The following is a 26,366-nucleotide window of genomic DNA, read 5'->3' as shown; positions in this document are numbered from 1 at the left end:
AAGAAAAAAAAGAGGAAGAGCAACCTCCCTCTCTCTCTCTCTTTCTCGGTTCTGTACAGAGAGAGAGAGAGAGAGAGAGAGTTTGGGTTGCAACTACAACCAAGTCTACACTCCTCTCTTCTAGTTAAAAAAAAAAAAAAAAAAAAAAAAAAAAAAAAGACAGAAAAAAAATGCAACAAAGACGAAAAAAAAAAAGAAAAGAAAAAGTTGAGTTTCCAACTTCCCCTCTGAGCAGTCAAACGAAAAAAAAAAAAAAAAAGAAAAAAAAGAAAAAAAAGAAAAGAAGAAAAGAAAGGAGAAAGAAAATAAATATACAAAAAAGAGAGAGGCTCTCTCTCTCCTGGTCATCAAAAAAAAAAAAGAAAAAAGAAAAAAGAAAGAGAGAAAACAAAAGAAAAGAAAAGAAAAAAAAAGTTGGATTTCCTCTTCTCACGTACAGCAAAAAAAAAAAAAAGGGGAAAAAGAAAGAAAAGAAGAAAAAAAATGAAAGAAAAAAAGAGTTGGATTTCCTTCTCTTCACAATCAGCAAAAAAAAAAGAAAGAAAGAAGAAAAGAAATAAAAAAAAATAAAATACAAAAACAAAAGAGTTGTTGAGGAGAATAGATTGGGCTATTTAATTTTAAAAATGGTCCAATTCATCACTTAATCATTGGCCAAATGAGAAACTCTATAAGCCAGTAAAAAAAAAAAAAAAAAAGAATCAAACCCACATGCAAATTCGGGCCCACAACCTGTAGAGCCCGAAATCCAGCCCACGTACATATTCGGGTCTAAGGTCCAAAGCATTAAAGCCCGAAACTCGTCTCAGCCCACATGCAGATTTGGGCCCAGACCAGGTAAAGTCCAAGACTGATTTCAGTTCACATGTAGATTCGGGTCCAAGGCCCAAAACATGTAAAGCCCGAAATCCAGCCCATGTGCAGATTTAAATTCAAAATCAATAAAAATCCAGCCCACATACAGATTCGGGCCCAGAACATGTAAAGCCTGCAGCATATCTCAACCCACATGTAGATGTGGGCCCAAAACAAATAAAAATTCATTTCTTAATCCAAAACTCAAAATTCACAAGCAAAATCCCAAAACCCAAAGTCCACAAACAAAATCCCAAAATCCAAAAGTCCACAAATAAAATCCCAAAAATCCTAAAGCTCACAAATAAAATCCCAAAAATTCCAAAGTCCAGAAATGAAATCCCAAAAATCCAAAAGTCCACAAATAAAATCCCAAAAATTTCAAAGTCCACAAATAAAATCCCAAAAATTCTAAAATTCACAAATAAAATTCCAAAACCTAAAGTCTACAAATGAGATCCAAAATTCAAAGTCCACAAATGAAACCCAACGAAATTTACTAAACCTATGTCATCCAAATACCTCCAACCCAAACCAAGTTCTTAGGCTTTCTAAATGGGCCCCTTATTATGAATTAATTCCATGAATTAATGGGTTTCCAAACGAACCCCTTTGTATGAATTAATCCTATGAATTAATTTCTTGAACTTTCCAATTGGACCTCTTTCTCATGAATTAATTATATGAATTAATTTCATGGGCCCTCCTTGTCATAAATTAATTTCATGAACTAATAGGCCTTCCAAATAGCTCATTATCATACATTAATTTTATTCAATGGGCTCTCTAAATGGCCCCTACCATGAATTAATTTCATCTAAATTTCAGACGATCGGAACGTCGCTAAACTAAACCCAAATTCAGACGACTGAAATGTCGTTAAACTAAACCCAAATTCAAACGACCGAAACGTCGCTAAACTAAACCCGAATTCAAACGACCGCAAAGTCGTTAAACTAAACTCAAATTCAAACGACCGAAATATCGTTAAACTAAACCCAAATTCAAACGACCGAAACATCGTTAAACTAAACTCAAATTCAAACGACCGAAACGTCGTTAAACTAAACCCAAATTCAAACGACCGAAACGTCGTTAAACTAAACCCAAGTCATCATGAACCTTTTCTACTCTAGCACATATACCTAGAATGAAAATTAAATATCGACTACCCCTAATACATATATTTAGGGCTAAGTCGATCGCCTTAGCACATATAACTAAGGCAAAACATCTCCAAATCGACAGAGTTATAAGCCATATACTTAGAATTCAGTCAAATTATATCAAATTTATTCGAACTCTAACATATATACTTAGAGTTCATCCGACTAATCCTAACACATATACTTAGGGTCTAGTCAGCCTTTTGCTCTAGCATATATACATAGAGTAGAAGTCAAACCATGGTCGGCTAACCCTAACATATATACTTAGGACTTAGTCAGCCTTTTGCTCTAGCACATATACCTAGAGTGAAAGTTAAACCATACCCGACTAGTTCTAACCCATATACTTAGGGTCTAATCAGCCTTTTTGCTCTAGCACATCTACCTAGAGTAAAATCCATACCCAATTGAGTTCTAATATATATACTTGGAGCTCATACAAATCAAATCCGACTACCCCTAATACATATACTTAGGGATTAGTCAGATCTTCACTCTAGAATATATAACTAGAGTGAAAACATATTAAACTCGGTTAATCCTGATCCATACACCCAGGAATTAGCCACCTTCTACTTTCGGGTAATATCAAATCTGATCTACCTCAATACATATACTTGGGGTTTGGTCATATCTCCACCTTGGAATATATAACCAAGGTGAACTCGACCTCCATGTCATTAAACTGAGCATCAAAACTTCAATCGAACGCCATGTCATTTTATGAAATTCATATATAGTGGGGGTATGCCCCAGCTTAAGTCATGTACACGGCAAATCATATCAATAAAATTTCATTTGCCTGTTTTGTCTCATTTATTATCAGCATTTATATTTGGTCTCTTAATCGAGAGTTCCTTAATACCGAAAGTGTGGGGTAATTAACAGCAGACTCTTGAGTTTGTTGGAAGCCATGAACCTATAATCCTGATTCCAAAAGAAAACTTAAACAAATCTAATATCTACCATGAATGACCACTCGCCCTAAAAACAACCTACGGCGAGGCCGGTTCGTTCACGGCAGACAGAATTATGGTTTGGAATTATTGTGATATGTTCTAATTTCAGATATGACAGAGATTTCACATCTCTCGGGGACCCTTCAAAATCTTTAGAGAGGACTTTGATTGTATTTTATGATTGGATTAGTTGATTAATCATTACCCAAATAGGTTGCGTCTCATTTATGAGTTTCAGTCCCAGTACCTCTCTATAACCTTTTTAGTCTTCTTTATGTTCTGCATCAAGATTATGTATAAGCACAAAAAAATAATTTGTTACAAGGAATTGCTAATTTCCCATTTACCATAATAAAAACCAGAATAAGTCAAAAAAAAGTATGTCAAATGACAGAACAGTTACCTCAACTTTATAATCATCACTCCCCTCCTTAACTTCAGCTGGATCCTCATCAACCTAAACCTAGTAAGTGCAAGAAAAAAGATAGAAAAGAGGCAACCAAAATTCAGCTTATTACAAGACGAAAAAGTTAAGCTACATCCTAAAGTCAATAAGATTTCATTATTAGTTGCAAAGAACTGGGAATAAAATTTTGGGCAAAGATAGTAATTTATGGTATTTAGAAATTTATTTAAACAATAATTTTGATTCGAGTAGAAAAGAAAATCCCTAGTTCTAACAGAGAAAACTGTTTCTCCTTTTAAACCACACCCTTTAAGAGGAGAAATCGTATAATAAGAGGAGAAATAGAGCAACAAGAGAAATAATGCAACAAGAGGAGAAACAGTATAAATATCCCTTAAAGGGGTGCAGTTTATATCTCAAAGAGTGCAAGAAGAGGAGAAACAGTGTAAATATCTCTCAAAGATTGCAACTTTCGTTTAAAGAATATAACTTTTATCTTAAAGGATACAGTTTACATTTTAAGTAGTGTAACTTATGTCGATAATAGTGCAACGTTCTTTTAAAATAGTGTAATTTTATTTTAATGGTGCAATTTCATCTTCATCTTTCTTTTTCTATAATTTTTTGTCTTTATTTTTTTCTTCTTTCTTTTTCTACAAATTTTTTTAGTCACCTTTCTAAGCCAACGGCCATGGCGCCGGCGACGACGCCGCTAAGAACCTCCACTCCAAGGCTGCGGCACTGCAGAGACCTCTGCGGCATCGGTGTCGGCGAAGATGCGTCGTTATCGGAGGCGGCGGATGAGGGAGAGGGAGAGGACGAGAAGGGCGGAGAAGGGCGAGAGAGGGTGAGAGAGGCCTCGTCGTTGAAGACGGTGGAGGAGAGTTGGAGAGAGAAAAAAAAAAAAAGAGTCACGGCGCGGCCTCGGTGGGGTCGGAGGCAAGAAAGACGGGGGGTGTGCGGGCGAGAGCGAGGGCGAGGGCGAAAGCATGAGGGTGGGAGGCGAGGCGGGCGATTTCCGCCTCCGTCTCTGCCTCCGCTGCCTTCTTCGGCGAGAGAAAAAAAAATAAATGAGAGGAAAAAAAAAAGGAGAGAGAAAGAGGAGAGAGAAAAGACAGTAAGGGTATTTTGGTTAGTTTGCTGAAAATTCGGATCGAATTTGTAAAATCGAAAAAGACGGTCCAGTTTTGCAAAAGCTCAAAATTTATGAAATTTTTATGCAAATTGGCCATTAAATAATATATCAGCATAGCATAGAATAATATACACGTGTCAAACAAGGTGTATCCAGAAGCGGATTAGGGCGCGAGCAAGTTATTGACAGATTGGAACGGATATGAAAAAAGAGTCTCTCGCGTTCCGCTCTATTTACTTAACAGATCAGAACAGATTCAGAACAGATTATATATATATATTTTTTATATATTTTTGGTTTTCAATGACTATCACATTTCGAGCAGATCGGAGTGGTAGCTCCTTCAACACGGACCCATTTGCGTGCGGTCAACCCTTCCAGAAGCACACACAAAAATACATACACGCACATACAAACTCAAACGGAGTTTCTCTAGACTTTATGATGGACTTGGGCTGGATTTGGGAAAAGCCCGAATGGGCTCAAAATAGTTTTGGGCCCAAATTTCAAAGCTGGGCTGTAGCTTAAATTTGTATTGTGGATACCAAGCCCAGCCCAAACTTACTTTGCAAAAAGACACCTGACTTTCTTTTATTGGATTATTTAGCCTTTTCAAATTTTAATTTCAGTACTCGACTGGTTGGAAAAGCTATTGAAGAAATTATTGTCCGCGCCTGATGTATCCGTAGAACTTTGCTCTGCATTGTCATTTCTCTCCGTCTCATCTCATAAGCGGCAAAGTATCTCTGTTAAGAATTATAAAAACAAATGCTGAAACCAAAATGCCCAGAATGTTATGTACTAAAACCAGAATGCTAACAAATGCTGAAACCAGAATCTAGAGATTGCTAACAAATGCTGAGACCAGAATGCTCAAAATATTACGTACTGAAATACAAACTAGCAACACTTTGGGTTATTTCGACAAGTGAGCCGAATACGAATGCGCTTTTCGTGGACTCGTTGTTGGGAGCGAGGCAGTAGGAGAATCTGTGGATTGCTAGCTAAGATACAAGAGATGAACTTCCGCAGTCAATGCCGATAATGCCGAAGATTATGTTAGAAACACTAACTTTGTTAATCGACCCGAACGTGAAGGTCTCCTGAGCGAGAGAGGGCCTCGGGTTTTCGCACTAGCGTAGTTATAAATGACAATGCATAGATTTTCACCACATGCACCGAGAAGTTCTCGACACGACTCAACGGAGCAGAGAAGGATATAGAGAAACTGGAGGAGCACTTGATGCGGGGGTTGCACTGAGTTCAGATAAGTTTGGGCACCGACGAAAATAGCTGGCAACTAGCGCCTTTCTCTAGACAAAGGCGCGGTGAAGGAGATCGAGCTTATTGAAGTTGCGGTCGGCGTCTGCGCGCAAAAGGTCCATTCTGAGTGAAAGAAGGGGAAATAGAAAGAAGAAGACGATGGATGGCATGCATCTTAAGGTTTGATTTTTTTTTTTGTAGTGTTGATAAGTTTTAGGGGGATTGAGAGGCGTATAATTGCCAAAACAAATAGATGAAGTTATATGATTTCTCTACTAGCTAGATAGAAATTGTTGGACACATGAGAAAAATGGTTAGAGCACACATTGGTGGTGCTATTTGTTTGTCAATTGCTTGTATAAATTGAATTAATTTGCAACTAGGTAAAAATGAAAGGATGAGATCAATCAATTAATGGACTAGTCACAAAACATAATTGGCTTAAGTTGGCTCGAATAGCATGTTACTTAAGAGATTAATCTAACAAGAAATAGATTAAGAACATTACAAATGGACCCACCTTTCTTAAGATGTGCCCATAAAATTTTGTAAAGCAATTGACAAAAGCACCTACTAAAAAGTACTTACATAGATATGTAAAAATACAGAAATTTCAAGTACATAAAGGTGGGTCTATTTTGTATGTTCTTAATCGATTTCTTATTAAATAATCTTTTAAGTAACATGCTATTCGAGCCAACTTAAGCCAATTATACATNACAAATGGACCCACCTTTCTTAAGATGTGCCCATAAAATTTTGTAAAGCAATATACGAGAGCACCTACTAAAAAGTACTTACATAGATATGTAAAAATACAGAAATTTCAAGTACATAAATTTTGATATATATACATGTAGAAGTATATAAATAAGTAGTTGATTTTATAGGTAAGCGTAAATAATTAGTTATAAATTACATGTGAAAGAAAAGAGCATAACTGCATATAATCTACAACCTTTAGGGGATAAGAACAAAAGGTGACATTAGATATGGCATGCATATAAAAAAGAATAATGAGAATATAATTAACCATGAGAATATAAATTAGAGGAATAATATAACCAAAGATATAAACCATCAGAGCAACTTTTGATCTATGGGAATTAGGTCCATCAAAAACAAATTTCGAATTAAAAGCTACAAAAATTAATCCAAGCAGGTGCTAAAAGCATAAAATGATGAAATGAAGGACCCAGCGAGCACATTCATAAATTGGGATTAACAAAATTGTCCTCGCATCCTAGGCCTCAACATAATTAGGGCTACATCCCCACCAAAAGATGCAATTAATTCCTTTTTGCCCTAAATCCTTCCACTCAAGTGGATAATTAATGATGAATGGAAGCTACATTTCTTATCGCTAACTCGCGAGTAGTGCAATGATAAGGCATCTGGATATATAGGATATGAAAAAAGATCGCACCATTTTCGATGATGCAGCATTCAAATTAACAATCTACGTCATTACACACGATCTAGGGTCTTTGAGCTTTGTAGAAATTAAATTTTATAGTTTTTTAATATATTATTTATGCAATGATCAAATAGTCTTAAATTATTTTATTTTTTCATCAAAATTTATTTATTTTGAGACTATCTGAATAATAGATAAATAATATTAAAAAAATTGCGAGCCATAGATTATGTAATATTATTGTGAAACCCCAAATAGTGCTATATATAAGATATAATAAGGTTAAACTCTTAATCCGGTTTAAACATTTTAGGTGGTGGCAAGTCCCAAGAGGTTAAGAAAGTTAAGCGTGTTAGGAAGGGAGTAGTTTTAGAATGGGTGACCTCCTAGGAACTTGGGGCATCATAGTTGGTATCAGAGCCAATTATCAGCAGAAAGTGTGAGATTAGTCTCGACTGACTCAGAGAGGCTAGCCTCATATCGCCTGATACTTGTGAGTCTAAGTCTGACGAAGACGTCAGGGCTTAAAGGGGAAAAGATTGTGAGACACCAGATAGTCCTATATATAAGATATAATAGGGCTAAACGATTTTAATCAGGCTTAAGCATTTTGGGTAGTGGTAAAACCCAAAAGATTAAGAGAGTTAAGCGTGTTAGAACGAGAATAGTCCTAGGATGGATGATCCCCTGAGAACTTAGGGCGTCACAATTGTCGATCGTTAATTGGAATGTCTTGTCACCGAAAACGACGTAAAAGCATCAAAATCTTGATGCTTTTAAAAGTAGTGTAGCTCAATAGCTCAAAATTGAGTTGGAATGCTTTTAAAAGCATCAAGCTTTTAATATCTCCAATTGATTATTTTTGTTCATAGAGTATACGAATCAACAATTGACACAGTTAAACAAGATTTATGGTATTGGAACTTGTTAGAAACCATATTTTATGATTTTTTTCACATTGTTTACTAAGTGATTAAGCGGTCTCAAATACACCTCATATTTACCCTAATCACTTTTTAATGTTGATACCACTTGAAAAATAAATAAATAATACTAAAACATCACAAAATTTAGTCCTCTGAAAGTTCACGAGTCGTTAATTGATTATGTCTAAAATAACTCTCAATTAATTATCATCAACTCAGATGCCTCATTATTAAAAACAACATAATAACCCTAAATATTTGAAACTTTCAAAAATTTTCTAACTCCAAACTCTCAAATAAATAAACTTTTAACACATAATATAATAACCCCGTTTTTAGAAGAAGCACATTAACAAAGATTATACTCCAAGATGTTAACCCAACACCAACCAAAAATAATGTATCCACCACTACTCAACGAATAACAATAATTAAAGTACCCAGAAGGGCTAGTGCTCAACAAAGAATGATGCAATAGAATTGAAGGGGACTACTGGTAGTGATGGGGCACTCTTATCTTAATTTTGTTTGGAATTTGATTAGACCCCACACAATTAATATTTATGCGAACTNATATATATATATATATATAGAATTGAGCTAGAATACTTTTAGTAGTATCATCTCCTTGATGCTATTAAGTTTTTAGCCATTGGATCTACTCCTAGAATACTAAAAACCCTTGGATCAAACACTATTCCACCTACCACCATCATCTTAACCTCACATCTCTCCATTCAAGGGTTAAAAACTCAAAAGCACCAATCTCTTGGTACTTTTGAGAGTATTCTAGCTCAACTCTATATATATATATATATATATATATATATAGTGGAAAGCTTTCCGATAAAGCCTCCTTGAGAAACCTTCGATGTGCTGTCTCGTAACAGTTTTGCCTCTATTCAAATATTTATAAACCTAACCTTTAAGGTACCGTTTGATTCGGGTATAAGCAATAACTAGCTATTACAATGATAGGTACAAGCATGGGGATAGAAAAAATAGTATTTGGATAAAATTGGGTTGTTCCCGAGGATATGAACAATTTTAGATAGTTTTATATAGAAAATAGAGGTGTTGGTGGGAATAATCGAGAACTATTATTCTCGGATAAAAAATTAGCATTTGGGTATAAAGGGAGGGATAAGGGCCTATTTCTATTCCCATTCCTTAACCAAACGCTGCCTAAAAGCTTATTTTTTAAAAAAAATTTAGTATTAAAAAACAGTAAACGAACCGTTATATGAAGGTAAAATTGATATGTGGCAATAGATCAGGAGCTCTCCAACAAAGGGTCGTGGGAGAGCTCCCCATTAAAATTTTATCCTGCTACATGCAAATCATAATAGAGCAGTGCTTCAATGTTAATTTATAGAGGTCTTAAACAAAAATGATATACGTTAAAACTTAAAATTGAAATATATATATATATATATAGAGTTGGACTGGGCTACTATTAGTAGCAAAATCCCATTGTTGCTACCACTTTTTTAGCCTTTGGATCAACTCTTTTTATTATTTTAAACCATTGGATTAAATACTATAACCCAGTGGGGACCACTCAACCCTAGGGGGACCACTCAACTCTAACCGACTAATATCATCCCGACCCTACAATTTTTCATCCAAGGGTTAAAAACTTGATAGCAAAAATAGCGTTTTACTATTAATAGTATTCCAGCCTAATTCTATATATATATATATATATATATATATATAAACTTAGAAGAAAATTTTGTTCACAAATTTAATTGTATGCAAGATGACAATATATACTTAGATTGGATGTTATGTATTCATTTTGTGTAATGTGCCAATAATATTACAAGTTATGGTGAAGTCATATTCATTTGACGTAGTGGAGATCAAAACCTACAATCTTATGGAACGAAAAAATTTAGAATTATCGGCCGTCCTTAGAGCAAGTGGCAAAGGACTTGGTGGTTGGTATCCGAGACCTAAGTTCGAATCCTAGTTGATTCACATTTCTAGCTAAGTTTATTTCTAAATGAAATAAACGAAGATGATAGTGTGCTACCTATCTCTCAAAAAAAAAATTTAGAATTTATTCCGGTATCATCACTACAACAGAATTAGATTATAGGGACACATACATGTTTGAGACACTTTTATGTAAGTATTCCATTTATGTCAAAACTTAAAAAAAAAATCTATTAAGGCCTAAGTATAAAGCCCAATTTAACCAAGAATAAAAGGCTAATCTGCTTAACCCACCCCACCCAGCCTATTCGGCCCGATTACAAACAAAAAAAGAAAAAAAAGAAAAATCGATCAACATCTCTCCTTCTCCCCTCACTCAATCCACTGAAATCTTAAACGAAAAGCCATTCGCTCTCCTCCTCCTCTGCCACCGCAGTCAACGAAGTAGAATTTCGGCGCTTGTTAAATGCTTAAATAAGTATTGGTAAATTAGCAGCACTTTTTTTAGGTTATACCGACACTCTTAAACTGTCACTATATACCTAGCGACCCCACATATAGCAAAATTTTTTAAAAGTGTCTGTAATTTAGCTAACAACACTTTTTTTTATCTGTACCGACATTTAAAAGTGTCGTCATATTATTAAAGATTAATATAGTAGGACTATATAAAATTGTATAAATATTGTTTTCGAAGTTTAAATTTTTAGAATACAACGGTCGTTTTATATGGTATCAGAACAGAAGGTTCTAAGATCCAGTCGTTTAAACTTTTAGAGTACAATAGTTGTTTTATAAAAAGAATCGAACTTGAAAATATATGTTTTGACAACAATTACCTCAAATTTACAAAAGTGTATGTAATTTAAAAAATCATAAATGAGCTCGCATCAGGTTGCGTTTGGATTTTTTTTTTTTTCAATATTTTCTATCATGCTTGAGTGATTTTATTGAGTCATGTTTTGATGGAAAGTGTAAAAGATGAAGAAGCACAAGGAGAGAGATGGATAAAAAAAATATATTTCGAGAGTACACGAATATTATTGAACTCAAAAAACCTGCAATTACATAAATCTTAGTCCCTTATGTAGAATCATTCTATAAAACCTTCCAAAAATAGTAAAGAAAATAAAAGTCTAATATGTTGTAATCCTCAACCGATCATGATGACCGCAAAAATTCTAGTTCAATTCGGATTCAAAGAAAATAAAAATAAAAAAAACAAAATCAAATAAATCTTTTCTAAAAGAGTAAACGATAACTAAACCTGGTGATTCGTATTCTAGAATAATAAAATTTGAATACCAAAAGACTAATATTTTAAATATTTTTATATTTAACACTCATCTTCATATTTATACTCGAGACTTGTTGACCAGCTTATGATGTGAATTTGATTTAAACGAGAGGAGATTAATAATGTTAAGAGCCTGATATTATAGTATTAAATATAAAAATACTTAAACACCATTCATTATAAGTATACATTTTTAGAGTACAATAATTATTTTATTTTATTTAATTTAGCATAATATCAGAGTAAAAAATACTGAGTTAGTCTATTAAATCTTTAGCATTTTTTAATTAAGTCCATATGAGAAAAAGTGTTGAATATAAAATAATATATAAATACAGTTTTATAAATAGTTTAATCTTTTTAACGAACTGTTGTTTTGCATTATTTAACGGGCACCACAATCTAGAGGACCAATGAGAACCGTCCATTCCATCATGTCAAAATCCTCAACGTACGGTGGTAACGGACCAAAATTATGCGGACGGGTCACTGTATAACATCCCCGGAACGTATGCGCTCGCACCCGCATACAATATTAATAAACAACTAAAATTAAATTTTACTGGATTAATTAACTTTTACTGAAATGAGGAAAAAATAAAAAGAAAAGAAAAAGAAGTATTATTTATTGTTGAATTGAGTCTTGTTAACATCTTGAAATTAATGAATATTGTATATAGTATGTAATTCGGTCCATAAACTGTGAAAAGGCTAACTACATATATATATACTTTAAAATTTTAAATTGTTAAACAATAATATTTTAATATTGTATGTTTATTACTCATCATAAAATTAAATTTAAAATATTCTGTGTTGATGTCATATAAAATAATTAATTACTCAAAGTGTAATGTGTTATAGAACAACAGTCAAATATTTTGCCCCTGACGAAAACAATGGATAGGTGGCAATTTTTTCTCCGATTGTTACGGCGAGTGCATAAATAGAAACGAAAAATGACTTATGTGAAATAAAGGCATTATAAAAAAAATGATCTATAGCGACACTTTTAAATATCGGTACAGGTCAAAAAAAGTACTGCTGGCTAAATTACCGACACTTTTAAAAAGTATTGCTATATATGGGATCGCTAGGTATATAGGGATAGTTAAAGAGTATCGCTATAACCTAAAAAAGTACTGCTAATTTAGCAACACTTATTTAAACATCTAGCAACCGCCGGAACTCTACCTCGTTGGCTGCGGTGGCAGAGGAGGACGAGAGGGAAGGGCCCTTCGTCTAGGATTTCAGTAAATTGAGTGAGGGGAGAAGGGGAGATGGTAATCGATTTTTCTTTTTTTTTTCCTTTCTGTTTGGAATCGGGCCAAACTGGCTGGGTTGGATGGGTTGAGTATAGTAACATTTTATTTTTTATTGGATTCGGCTTTATATTTAAGCATTAGTAGATATTTTTTAAAATTTTGACATAAATAGGACACTTAGACAAAAAAAGTTCCAAACATATGTCCCTATAACCTAATTCTGTTGTAGTGAGAAATCACAAAATAATAAATAAAACGGAATATAAAGATTTACATGAAAACTATTTTGCAGGAAAAAAAATTATCGGCAAAGAAAGAGAAAACTTTACTATGAAAATTGAAGTACAAAATTTATAAGTACAATACATAGTATCGCATTTAGGTTAAAAAAGAAAGGAAAAAATTTCTTAACGAATTTTTCATTATCGAATTCGATCTGTACTGTGAAGTCCCTCCATAACCCCCATCTGATGTTAGTAGTGGGTTACTCATTCACGCCTATCGCCCCGAGCCCTTCGCTCTCCATCATAGTCATCATTTTTTTTCTTCATAATTTTGTTTTTCAAAACTTATCACACCACAAAATTATGGACAAATTGTAGGCATAAAATCGAAGTTAATAACTAAATTTTAAGGCACGCCTAACACCTCCATGCAACATAATTTTAATGAGGCTCTCAATTCAAATAAGGCTTACATTTTTACTAGAGAGATATATTTACAGGTTATAAATGATATGATGTGGATATTACAAAGAGACTTCCCCATAGTTAAGACCTTATTATTGCCAGCTCGTTGTTCTCGAGATAACTCGTGTTCGGCTCCAAATAAACTCGAAATCGAATTGCTCATTTAGTAAATAAGCCGAATACGAGCTAGATTTTTCAGCTTGTCTAATAGACGAGCCGAACACGAGCTGGGATTAGTCGTCGATGTTTGGCTCGATAACAGCTCGAATACATATGTTTTAAATTTATAAAATTTATTTAATTTATATATATATAATAATTATATATATATAAATTATTATATATATATATATATATATATATATATCATTGATTTTAGCAAAAATAATATAAAGTCGAGCTAATTATAAAAATAAAAAAAAATTATTTATAATGTAAATTTTAACTATTAATTCGATCAAAGTCTAATCAGATATATAAGATTTTATAATTTATTTTTTATATATATCCAATCTAATTTATTTAACGTATTGTTTATTGGTCAGCTCGTGAGTCAGCTCGTGTTTAAAAAGCCAAATATGAGCTAAATTTTTTGATTTGGTACTTTAACGAGTTAGTTCGTCTTCGTCTCGTTACCGAATATGAGTTGATCCAACTCGCTTGTGTTCGGCTCGTTGACACCCCTGCAATATATACCACGGGTACACCCACACGTTCTTCCCACAACAAGTGCCTGTTGACTTTCCAAGCAATGCCTATTACCAACACCATGAGACGATTCAAAATGCAATCCCTCCTTTCCTCAGTCCTAATAAGCTTCCTGATTTTTGTCACCACATCTGCAGCTTTTCTGGACTTGCGCATTGAGCTAACCCACGTCGACGCCGGGCGCAACTTCACCAAGCCGGAGCTCCTCCGCCGCACAGTGCGCCGGAGCCAGGCTCGTGCGATGTGGCTCTCGGCAGTGCAAGCCGCCGCCAGCGGCGGCGTCGACCCTACCACGCTGACGAAATCCCGCATTCTGGTAAGCCCCGGTGAGGGCGAGTACCTCATGGACATAGCCATCGGCACGCCGCCGCTGCCCTTTACGGCGATACTAGACACCGGCAGCGACCTCATCTGGACCCAATGCAAACCCTGCATCAAGTGCCTCAAGGTTGTGTTCAGAAAACGATCCGAATTAATTCGCTAGAAATTCGACACTCGTGTTCTGATACCACTTGTTAGATCTTTTGAGTTCTCAAGAACTCCTATTATCACATGTTACGATCGCAGATCTCAGAACTATATATAATATATATATATTATTTGAGTAAACAAATTTTAAGCAAACAGAATAAGTAACCTGGTAATAATAATTTAATAAGCCGAATATCTTATCTGTTTTGGATGTATAATGAAAGAATATTTAGAATAAAATGTTCACGCATTCAAATAGTATGTGCGCTTTACCAGGTTCCGGCGCATCCCTTCGACCCCTCGAAGTCCTCCACCTACTCGGCCCTGCCCTGCGCCGGCAAGCTGTGTCAGGCCGTGCCGAACAACTGCAGCAGCGCGAGCCGGGACCAGCAGCACTGCTTCTACAGCTACGGCTACGGCGACGGCACGTCGTCGGACGGCGCCCTCGCCACCGAGACCTTCACCTTCGGCTCGGTCACGAAGGTCCGGGTCCCCGGCCTCGGCTTCGGCTGCGGGAACGACAACGGGGGCGACCTGAACGGCGGGTCGGGGATCGTCGGCTTCGGCCGCAACCCTCTCTCCCTCATCTCCCAGCTCGGCATCCGAAAATTCGCCTACTGCTTCACCCCCCTACTCCAGTTCCAGTCCAAGCAAAGCACCCTCTTCTTCGGCCCGCTCGCCAATATCGTAGGCCGCGGCCCGATACTCACCACCCCGCTGCTCCAGAACCCGAGCATTCCAACCTTCTACTACGTGTCGCTGCTCGGAATTACGGTCGGCAAGAACCGGCTCAAGATACCGAAGTCGGCGTTCCAGCTGAGGAAGGACGGCACCGGCGGGGTGATCGTCGACTCGGGGACGCTCGTCACGGGGCTCGTCGACGTCGCGTACGAGAAGGCGGTGCAGGCGTTCAAGTCCTACGTGAAGCTCCCGGTGGTCGAGGAAGATACGGGGCCGTTCGAGCTCTGCTTCAAGACGCCGACGAACGACACGGCGTCGGTGAAGGTGCCGCAGCTCGTATTCCATTTTCAGGGCGCCGACATGGGCCTGCCGAGGGAGAACTACATGGTCGAGTACACCGACCGCGTGCTTTGCGTCAACATATTCGACAACGGCGATAGCTCCGTCATCGGAAATATACAGCAGCATAACATGAAGGTGCTCTTCGACCTGGAGAAGGAGAAGTTGTCTTTTGCTCCCGCTCAGTGTGACAAGCTGTAAAGTTAGTGCCGTTATATACCGTTCTCTACTAGCTTAATACTGTAGCGGAGCGAAATGCTCCTAAGTTCAATATGATCCTAAGTTAAGAGTCCCGCAGAGTTTCTAAAGTATTTAATGAATAAGGGGGTAGTAAAAAAGAAATGAAATGTGTACATGTTCTAGTTGGTTAATGATCATATGTGAGCCTATTATAGATAATGTACTCTTCTTTTTTTTCCCTTGATTAGTGGATATATATACTTGCTGCAATAGTAATGATACATAATGTATGTCTCAAACTGCATCATGATCAGGTAGGTTTAATGAGTCACTTTTGTGTGCTTTGTAGTTAACAAGGGATTGGTTTAGTTTTTTGAAGGTTCATGCCTACCTTCTTCTTCTTCTTTTTTTTGAAAAAAAGGTAACATGTTATCTATTTCATTCATTAAAAGGATGAACTAAGTTACAGAAATAAGATAACTCAGGCCTCGAAAAGGTTGCTTAAAAAAAAAAAAAAGACCTATACTGATGCTTATTTCTTCTCCTGTTAACAAGGTATGTGTGGAATTGCTTTATACTAATGCTTCATTTCGATGAAGAGAATAGGAGAGGGGGCAAAGAAAAGGTAACTTAATTTCTCGTGTTATTTCGATTGAGGAGAGAAGGAGAATAACTTTATCTTCATCAATAACAAACAGACTTTGTTGTCACTCATTTATTTTCGATGATGGAGCTTTCGAATCGACGATCGACACAATTGAACATGATCTATACTGCTTGAAATATTTAGAATTCAAATTTTAAATCTTTTCAACATTATTGACCTAATGATCAAAATTTATAATTTTAATAGTCAATATAAAATTATTTTTAATTTTATAATGGTCAATATAAAACTTATAATTTTAATGATCAAAATTTTTATAATTTTAATAGTCAATGTTAACGGCGTAAAAACATTCAAATCAATTAAATTTTAGTTAGAAAATTTTTTAAACTACTTAAAACAAGATCTATACTCTTGATCTTACTTACAAGATTTTATCATCACTTTTTAAAAGATATTGAAGTTTATTTTTGTGTTCACTTGATAGACAAGAGAACAATATTAAAAAAATATAAAATTTAGTTTATGATATAGATTATGTTCAACAATGTCGATCGTCAATTTGGACGATTCATCATTGAAAATAAATGGATGGCAATAGAATCTATTTACTAATAGCATTTCAGCTCAACTCTAATCTAGCATTAATCAATTTGATATTTAAAGCTCATATCTCATAATGTGAGTGACTATCTAACCACCCATAAGCGACGTTTCTTAAACTTTTAAGCACATTCAATGGTCCACGTAACCATCATAGATTTTTCTACTATATTAATTCAATTCCTAAATAATTTTAAAAAATGGAATATCCGTGCAAGTGTTGTAGCTATTTGCGGAGCTCAAAAGCCAAATCTCACTGTCAACGTGCGTTGTGACAAAGTGCTTTTAATTTGGAGGTAAGTGTTTCAAATGATTTTGTTCGTGACTTCTAAAGAGGGGAAGTGGGAGATCAACTGGTAATGGATATTCCAATAAGGGAATTAATTGCCATCCACTCCTGGAAAGAAAACAAAAAAAGAAGCCAAAAAGAAGTGGGGACAAGAACAAACACTTAGATAGAAATGTGAAAGAGATATACCAGCAGAACCCAAGATGATAAATTTGTGTTAAGTAATGATTCACTCACACATTTTGTAACAGATTAATATTTACTAATATATTGTGAGGCTCTAAATAGTCCTATATATAATATAATAGGACTAAATCATTTAACCCGGCTATCATATTTTGAATGGTGGCTACACCCAAGAGGTTGAAAGAGTTAAACGTGCTAGGACTAGTAATCCTAGAATGAATAATCTCCTGAAAAGTCGGGTGGCATAGTTGGTATCAGAGCCAATTATAAGCCGAAAGTGAATCTTGACAAAGCCAAATTATATAGTAAAGAGAGTGAGGCTCGCATGCTGATAAATGTTGTGGTACAGCGTAGCTCCCCTACAAGGTCGATTAAGACTAGCGTGAAAAGTGTCACATCGCCTGATATTCGTGAGTATGAGCCTGACGAGAACGTCAAGGCTTAAAAGGGGAAAAATGCGAGACCCAAGGTAATTATATATATAAGATATAATAAGACTAAACCTCTTAACCCAGTTATAGCATTTTGGGCGGTGGTTAGACTCAAAATGTTAAGAAAATTATGCGTGTTAAGACTAGAATAGTCTTAGGATAGATAACCTCATGAGAAGTGGGGCGTTACAGTTGATATCATAGCTAATTACTAGCTAAAAGTGTGAGATCAGTCTTGATTGAGCTAGATTATACAGCAGGAGAGTAAGACTCTCATACTGATGACTGTTATAGGTAGAATATGGCTCCCCCATAAGATCGATTAAGACCAGCAAAACAAGTCTCACTTTATTTGATACTTATAAATTTAAGCCTAACCAGGATATCAGAGCTTGAAAGAGGGGGGGTGAATGTGAGGCCCCAGATAATCCTATATGAGGCCCCAGATAATTCTATATATAAGATATAATAGAACTAAATCTCTTAATCCGGTTATACCATTTTAGATGGTAGCTAGGCCGAAGAAGTTAAGTGAGTTAAGCTCTAGTCTTAGTATGAGTAATCCCTGAGAAGTTGGCCGTCACATATATTAAGATAAAAAATTTTAATCATGTATTGGATATAATTTATTGAAGAAATACATAATTTAGGCTTAATTATATTATACTATAGTGTACTTTATAAGTTTTTTTATTTTTTAGAGTGTACTGTTTTNCTTATTTAAAGCACCCATCAAATTGTTTTTAATTATTTTTTATTATTTTAAAAATTTATTTGTATATCAACAATGAGTTGAATAGATGTTTTGTCAAAGTCACCGCTCAACTATCATTTTTTTTTTTCATTCCCTTAACCATAAGTAATAAACTTTATAGATTTATATAAAAGCTGTTAAAAAATAATAGTTAAAAATGACAAAACATCTATTCAACTCATTGTTGATATACAAATAAATTTTTAAAATAATAAAAAATAATTAAAAACAATTTGATGGGTGCTTTAAATAAGTTTATCATAGAGATTCATTTTATATTGTTTCCACTATTTAATTATTGCCTCTTAATAAAATTGTTAGTTTTTATTTAAAATAATATATTTGTCAGCAGTAATACAGAGAAGGGTAAAAGAAAATAGTTTAATAATATTTATGAGAAAAAAATATAAAGTAAAAAAAATCTAAAATACAATATAAAGCTTGATAAATATAATAATACAAGGATATTTTTGAGAAAAATAAGTACGAAGTAGCAAATGAAAAAGCAATAAAGTAATTACGACCATCCCTAATGCAAGTGGTAAAGGGCTTGGTGATTGGTACTCGAGGTCCTGAGCTCGAATCCTAGCTGATTCATATTTTCAGCTAAATTTATTTCTAATTGAAATAAACAAAGCGGTAGCATGCAACCTATCTCTCAAAAAAAAAGAAAGAAAAAAAAAAAGCAGTAAAGTACATAATAGTAGAGTGTAATTACGAATAGACTAATAACTATGATAATCAAAGAAAATTAACAATAATTTATTTTTAATTAAAAATTCTACTCTCTCTCTCTCTCTGGATGTTGACCACTTTTACTTGTGTGGCAACTCTCTCTCTCTCTCTCTCTCTCTCTCTCTCTCTCTCTCTCTCTCTCTCTCTCTCTCTGGATGTTGACCACTTTTACTTGTGTGGCATACATCACCAGGACCATCTCATGATAGGAAGTGTTGCATCTATTCTCACATGAATGCGCCCACACATAATTAATGGTGTCCACATTTTCTGCATAAGGTAATTGTATCGTCCATTTATTATATCTCGATTTCAATACAAGCGATAAAATACATCTCAACTATTGACCCTACAATGTATTCCTTTGTAGATAGACACACATAATTAATGGTGTCCACATTTTCTACGTAAGGTGATTGTATCGTCCATTCGTTATATCTCGATTTCAATACAAGCGATAAAATACATCTCAACTATTGACCCTACAATGTATTCCTCTGTGGATGGATGGACGGCTGTAAGTGACCTGCGCATAAAATTTTCTTGGACATAAACTATATGCAAAAAAATATGTGGCCTATTATTTAGATATTAAAAATCAAATATTTTGAGCAACAAGGTTCTTTAGATGTTGTTCATCATATTTACAACACAGGTGAATGTACTAAATGAGCACTTGAAAAGCATTGATTAACCCAAAATAGCAAAAGAAAAAAACCCACAGCACAAGCACAGTGCATAAAAATATTTAACACAGCAAGGGAAATTAAGAACTCTGTAGAGGATTCAACAAAACAAAATCAAGAAAACATTTCTTCTTAGACATCAAAACCTAGCATGTTACCAGTAACTCATCACTATTTCCAGGGACCCCAAATCCCTCTTAATCAGCTTGATTCACACATGTACATTGCGCGTGGCGTCGACAGTGGATATCAACTTTAGATTACTAAATTGCTAACTAACTGCGATCTTCCAAAAGCTGACTCGTCAGCTGACGCACCTACGGCGTTCAGATTGTAGCGCCGTAACCTTTTTGAGTTCAAATTGTGAGACAAATTTAAGAAAGTGGGATGCGAAAATACACAAGTTTGACATACATACGAGAAAAATGTAACAAATGCCACCTGCAGTTAAAATTGATTTAAGGCTCGCAGCAAGCAAACGGTCGGATCAAAAAGGCTTGCCATAGACATTCGAATACAAGTTTGCTAAAAAATTTTGCCCGACGATTTACACTGAGAGGTTGAAGACGAAAGAAAAGATAACAAAAGCAACTAGAAAATGAGGGTACGGAAGAAATCGAGGAGCTGCAGAAGCACTTCCGGCAGGACCATTTGCAGGAAGTGAGAAAGATCCCGGAACTGACGACTTCGGCGTATTAATGGGACCTCCTGCTTGTGCGGCCATTGGCGATGGTGATGGCGCAAGAAATGTTTGATGGGTCACTGTAGCTGGCGGTGGAATGAGCGGAGGGAGCCGACGAGGGCCTGGTATATCAGTTGAAAAGATTTAGAAGTAATTTCAAAGTGCAGAGGGCTTTTTAGCAATAAAGAGAAAGAAAAGAACATCATATTTCATTTATGAAATACTTTTTTTTTCTTTCCTGATTTTGCAACTTTAGGCCCACTATCACAACTTTCAAGGCCTAAGTACCACTCCACTAAAGGACCATGCTGCACAGATTTGAATGATTGATACAAAACTTTGAATAATCAGTGCATAATCTTCAACAATGGATGGACAATTTTTATAAAAGTACGAACTGCAGCTCAAAAATTGCATAAATCATTCAATCCATTCATCATGGCGCCATGGTAAACAGCCAAAGGGAAAAGTTTGTATTGCAAATTCACTTTTTCTTTTTCCCTCCTTCCTCACAGAGGTGGCTAATGAATAAGATGAAGATAATGGTGCCATTTAAAACAGCTTAGTTTTAAGCCTCTTTAAACAGTAATGATAATAAGCAACGATTACCGGGGCATTGTGGTTGAAGAGACGTGGTTAACCTGTGAGTTAAAAGCAACAGTAAGAATCCTTTTTTTTCACTTGCAATGAAAGAGAGAAATTTAGATGAAAGTTTGCTCACTTAGTGATAATAGTTCCATTCACGAAACCATTGTAGTTACATGAAGTGACATTGCAACCGGCGCTAGTGGGTTGGGAGGTGAAATTTCCGAGCATGAGATTGCTGTTATTGCACTGCATGCTCGAGCACGATGCTGTTAAAGAAGCTGGTGTGCAGTATAAACTGCAAGAAAAACAAGCCTTATGCTCTGAAGGTAGAAAATGAAGAAAAGACAATATATGTAAACTAAGTCAACATTTTAATTTTGCAACTATGGTCCATTATCTTGGCTTTTGGACAAAAAAACAAATGATCAATTATCTTCGCAAATATCTAAGGCATGGAAAAAGGAAATGAACTGTTTACTTAGGATCTCCTGCGCTGCAGCTGCACTGGACACAGTGACCAGCAGTTACTGTATAAGTCCCATTTGCCACCACCAGTCCATAATCCGAAGCATAGTTTGGGAACATTGATGCACACCCTAGATAAAGGCAACAAACGAACAAACCATATAAGAAATATCTAGCAGCCAAAATAATGACAGAAAAATAGGAATATGTAATGGAAAGAGTACATCATTGACCATAGAAAAAAATTTATGTTTGGTCACTGAAATTTTAATCAAAAGAATAACCAATAGTTTGTCACTAATGTAGCATGCCCAAATATATTTTGCCAAAACATTGTTGAAGCATGAGATAGCGGTAGAGATGTATAATAAAACAAATTAAACCAGCTTAAAATGCCATAGAAGTCCTATTTTTCCTTGTCTTCCTTTTAAAGTGTTTCACAATAAATTGATTGCCATGTACAAATTGAGGAAGAACAAAATATCATCACCCCCCTATGGCAAAGAGAAATTGAAGTAATCCCAAGGCATCAAGTCACTGTATTGCCAATAAGAGATTCCACCAATATCATTTTTTTTTTTTTCAAATTTCTTGTGTGGTTAAAACTTTTGGCTAAATTTTAACATATATTGCTGAATAGGCATAGACTTTGATTTTACTACCAATTGAACTTTAGGATATACAGCTGTGCATCAATATGTTCCAGAGAAATTCACTTGACGCATCTGCATGCTAAATAAATAATTTGCGATGACCGGAAAAGCACCAAAAGTTTTTTAACAGGGAGAAAGAGAAAGTGAACCATTGCATACTGCAGTACAAGCATGAAAAGCTCTTTCTTCCAAAGGAGGAGAGAATAAAGGAGAAGTCACAGACTAGGGGTTCTAAGGTAACTCCTTTTTTTGTGGATTACAACTGATCAATCTAGTAAGTCCCAGCTCTGTAAAAAGTAAAGCAATAAAGCCAGTAAAGTGCAAACTGTTGTAAACCATAATAAAGAACCAAACGGCAGATTCTCTAGAGTCACCAGATTAATCCCTAGTATAGAGTAAGCCAACTGAGAAAAAGTAAGGAAATTTAACAACGTGGGCAAAGGGAACAGATACAAAAGTTTTTAAGTCTTTAGATCATGAGATATCCTGGACATCAATTTTCCCTCTAAAAAGTTGATTTATGCTGTTCCCCAAATCGGATATTAGTTTCTCCACCACCTTAATCACTGATTCTGTGGACTTTATTAGCGCTAACTTACAAACACAACTGCATGGTTATCGCAGGACAACCTACACGGAACATCCATATATGGCATGTATAAATGAATGGAGACTTTATGGTTAATTTGAGATGGTTGATTCAAAGATCATGGTGGGATAGAAAAGAACCCAAAAGTTATGAGGGAAACTTCAATTTCCTCCCCCTTTGGCTTAGTACATTTTCACTTTGCATACCCTGTAGTTTTATCTTTGTATCACAACAATGAACTATCGTTAAGTGCGGTATTAAAATCCTATAATTATTAAACCATAGGGTAATAAAGCGATAGATTTTACAAACCACATTTTGCACTTTCGCCACTCTGTGGTTTGCAAAATGTATCACTATACTAACCTATATAACTGTAGATAAAACAAAAATAAAATCAAAAGTGAAACTTTTCAAACCGCGAAGCGGCAAAGTGAAAATGTGGTCCAAAGGAGGCCTGATTGAAGTTACCAAAAATATATCAAAATTAGAGGTTCCTGTTATTCCAGTTCCTAACTTACCCAGACCGAAAAACAATTTTGATGCACATAATAGTTAAAGTTTACAATTAGAACATGGTTAGCAGCATCTTCTTCACCACATCACAATTAGCAGCTAACAATCTCTCCATTTGAAAAAAAACACAAACTTGCTACTAAAAATCATGCACTCACAAGGAAATTGATATAGTAAATTAGATCTATGAAACAACGAAGTTTGAATTAATCGAACATTACCTGGCAATGGTATGGCGAGTATATCCCCGGGCCTGATCACGGGGCTCCCCATCCCGTTCACGTTCATGACGTCCGTGACCGTGGTGGCGAAGCGCGCGGCGATGGCGGGGACCGAGTCCCCGTCGCGGACGACGTAGGAGAGGTAGATCGCGGGGAGGAGGTTATCGGTGGAGTTGAAGCAGGCGCAGGGGACGGGGACGCGGAGGAAGAGCCCCGCGGGGAGGATGGGGTCGGGGGAGGAGGAGGCGTCCACGGCGTTGGCGGCGAGGAGGGCGAAGGGGTCGGCGCCGAAGAGGGCGGCCACCTCGGAGACCTTGAGGTCGGCGTAGAGTGTGTAGCCCACGAGCGCGGGGCACGTGTCGGAGCCGGAGCAGGGCTCGATGGTGGATTTGGAGAGGGACAGGAGAGGTAACGAGAGGAGGAGGAAGAAGAAGAAGAAGAAGACTAGTGGAGGGACCACCATTAGCAAGCGTTAGGGTTAGGGTTTCGAGGGGGTAGAGAGGAGGACGAGGAGGAGGAGGAGGAGGAGGAAGGGTCGAGGGTTTCTAACGGTCGGAAAGGTGTTGGGCGAACAAGGAGTGAGAAACTCGAAGTGAGAGTTGGGGAGTGAGCGAGAAAAAGACGACAATATGCAGGGTCTTTTTTGAAATTTTGCTGGATTTTTTTTTTTTTTCAAATTTTATTCTGACGAGAAGCCGCAGATGTATGATACATGCACCTGGTTTTTTTTTTTTTAATATTTGTTGGGGTGAAATGAATGGAGAGTCCTCCTAGTATTTCGATATTGTAGCTCAGTCCTTTTATAATATGTTTTACTTTAAAATTTCAATTGCTGAATTTTACCATCCATTCAATTTTAGTTCCAAGTACCAAAAGCCAAAAAAAATGTTTTTTTTTTTTTTTTTGTACAACTGCCATTTTATTCTTTACATACAATGCAATAGGTTAGTTTGCAAATAAGCTTTGAAAACTTATTTTAAATAACAAAAAAGAAACTTCAAAAAAGCTATTATGTGGTGCCATAAATTTTTTTTTTTTTTCATAAAGTTCTTTATAAAGATGATTAATGTAGAACCATATTTTGTAAAACATTGAGTTATTAAATATATATTATAAAAATGATACAATTGCAAGTCATATGATAATCAAGTATTGATATTATATTTTAGCATGTATCTCACAGAACATGCCACCTTCTACAGGGGCTCTAAAAAATTTTCATGAAAAGTAACGTGTTATATATTTACAAATTGTTGTGATAAAATACGAAAAAAATGAATTAAATCTATCTAAACTTATCATTTGATAGCTCTTCCAATATAAATTTTAGACTAGTTACTAATTCCGACAAAATTATAATTTATATAAGTAACATAAATTATACAAATCAGATCCGTTACAATAATTAAGATATTCAAAATTTAAAACTCAAGAGTCACTAATTGACTTAAAAAATAATTTAGTTAAAAAATTAGGTAACAAAATCAAAATTTGTTATGATAAGATAGTTGAATCAAAATGAGGCATTGTAGCAAAAATTATGGGAACCAAAACGCAAAATCAACATAGTGCCGGGACCATACATACATTATCTCACCCTAATTTATTAGTTTTCGAGGAGGCGTGCAATTAGAAAAGTGGTGGGTGAATATACCATAGCTGGGGATTCTGTATGGAGCCTGCAACATTTTATTGCTATCCAGCTAATGTTTCGGGCCCGCGAATCGGAGCGGTCCACGTCACCGTTGCCACGTTGGACGGTTGAGATGAGGCCGGCGTAGGACGTCTGCGCGAACTCGTGGACCAAGTCCACCGCGTCACCCGTAGACCCTCCGTAGGTCTTTTCACTGCCCACCGCTTTCTTAGACTTGCGAAGGCATTGTACGTACAGTAAAGGGACACTTTACTTATTATTACAAAATTATTATTTATATTTTTAAAAAAAGATAAATTTCAAATTACCCCCTGTAATTTAGCTTATTTTTACTAATACTCTATTTTGCCACCCAAAGTAGTTCAGAAGTTTCGCAAAATGGCACAGTAAAAAAAAAAAAAGGTCAATCACAAAAGGTAAAATAGGGTAGCAAAGTGAAACTGATATAAACCACAAGAACCCAAAGTGAAACTAATATAAACCACAATGCGGCAAAGTGAAATCTTTTGAACAATAAGATTACAAAAGAAAAACAAAACGAAAATGAGTTATACCTAAATAAAAAAAAAAAAACTGATTTCAATACATGGGTTGTTGTTATCATATTTTTCAACTAAATTACATTTTTGGCCACCTAACTACAAGTAGCTTGACACTTCGTTTTTCAAACTATAATTTATTATACATTTTAGCTTAAATTTTATAAATTATTACAATCAAATTTCCTAATTCGATTTAATTGACTAAATATAATTTTATCGCGATTCATGACTCGACAAGAATTAAAATATCACATTACTTTCACACCACGGATACAACAATATTTAGTTAACTAAATTAGATCAGAAAACTTCATTGCAACATTTATACAATTGGAAGCAAAAATTACAATAAATTAAAATTTTGAGAACCAAAATGTAACCAGCCTTATAATTTTAGGGCCAAAAGTATAATTTAGCCTACTTTTTCACCCAAAATTAAAAAAAGATAAAAAGGATACAATCAA

General features: G+C 35.5%; 2 protein-coding genes across 2 annotated transcripts; one reads left to right on the top strand and one right to left on the bottom strand.

Moving 5' to 3' along the window:
- Positions 14,031 to 15,971, top strand: LOC109726054 (aspartic proteinase nepenthesin-1-like). Its single transcript, XM_020255486.1, has 2 exons — positions 14,031 to 14,478; positions 14,778 to 15,971. Exons 1-2 carry the CDS (start codon positions 14,074 to 14,076, stop codon positions 15,720 to 15,722), a joined length of 1,350 nt encoding a protein of 449 aa, XP_020111075.1. The 5' UTR covers positions 14,031 to 14,073; the 3' UTR covers positions 15,723 to 15,971.
- Positions 20,381 to 24,389, bottom strand: LOC109725335 (lysM domain-containing GPI-anchored protein 1-like). The gene is made up of 5 exons (XM_020254490.1): positions 23,707 to 24,389; positions 21,741 to 21,858; positions 21,396 to 21,557; positions 21,284 to 21,315; positions 20,381 to 20,796 (listed from the first exon to the last, which is right to left on the bottom strand). The coding sequence occupies exons 1-5, from the start codon at positions 24,167 to 24,169 to the stop codon at positions 20,540 to 20,542; spliced, it is 1,032 nt and encodes a 343-aa protein (XP_020110079.1). The 5' UTR covers positions 24,170 to 24,389; the 3' UTR covers positions 20,381 to 20,539.

This window comes from Ananas comosus, linkage group 20 (genome assembly GCF_001540865.1).
Source record: "Ananas comosus cultivar F153 linkage group 20, ASM154086v1, whole genome shotgun sequence".
NCBI classification, from domain to species: domain Eukaryota; kingdom Viridiplantae; phylum Streptophyta; class Magnoliopsida; order Poales; family Bromeliaceae; genus Ananas; species Ananas comosus.
Note: the sequence above shows the minus strand (reverse complement) of the source record. Positions and strands in the feature narration are given on the sequence as shown.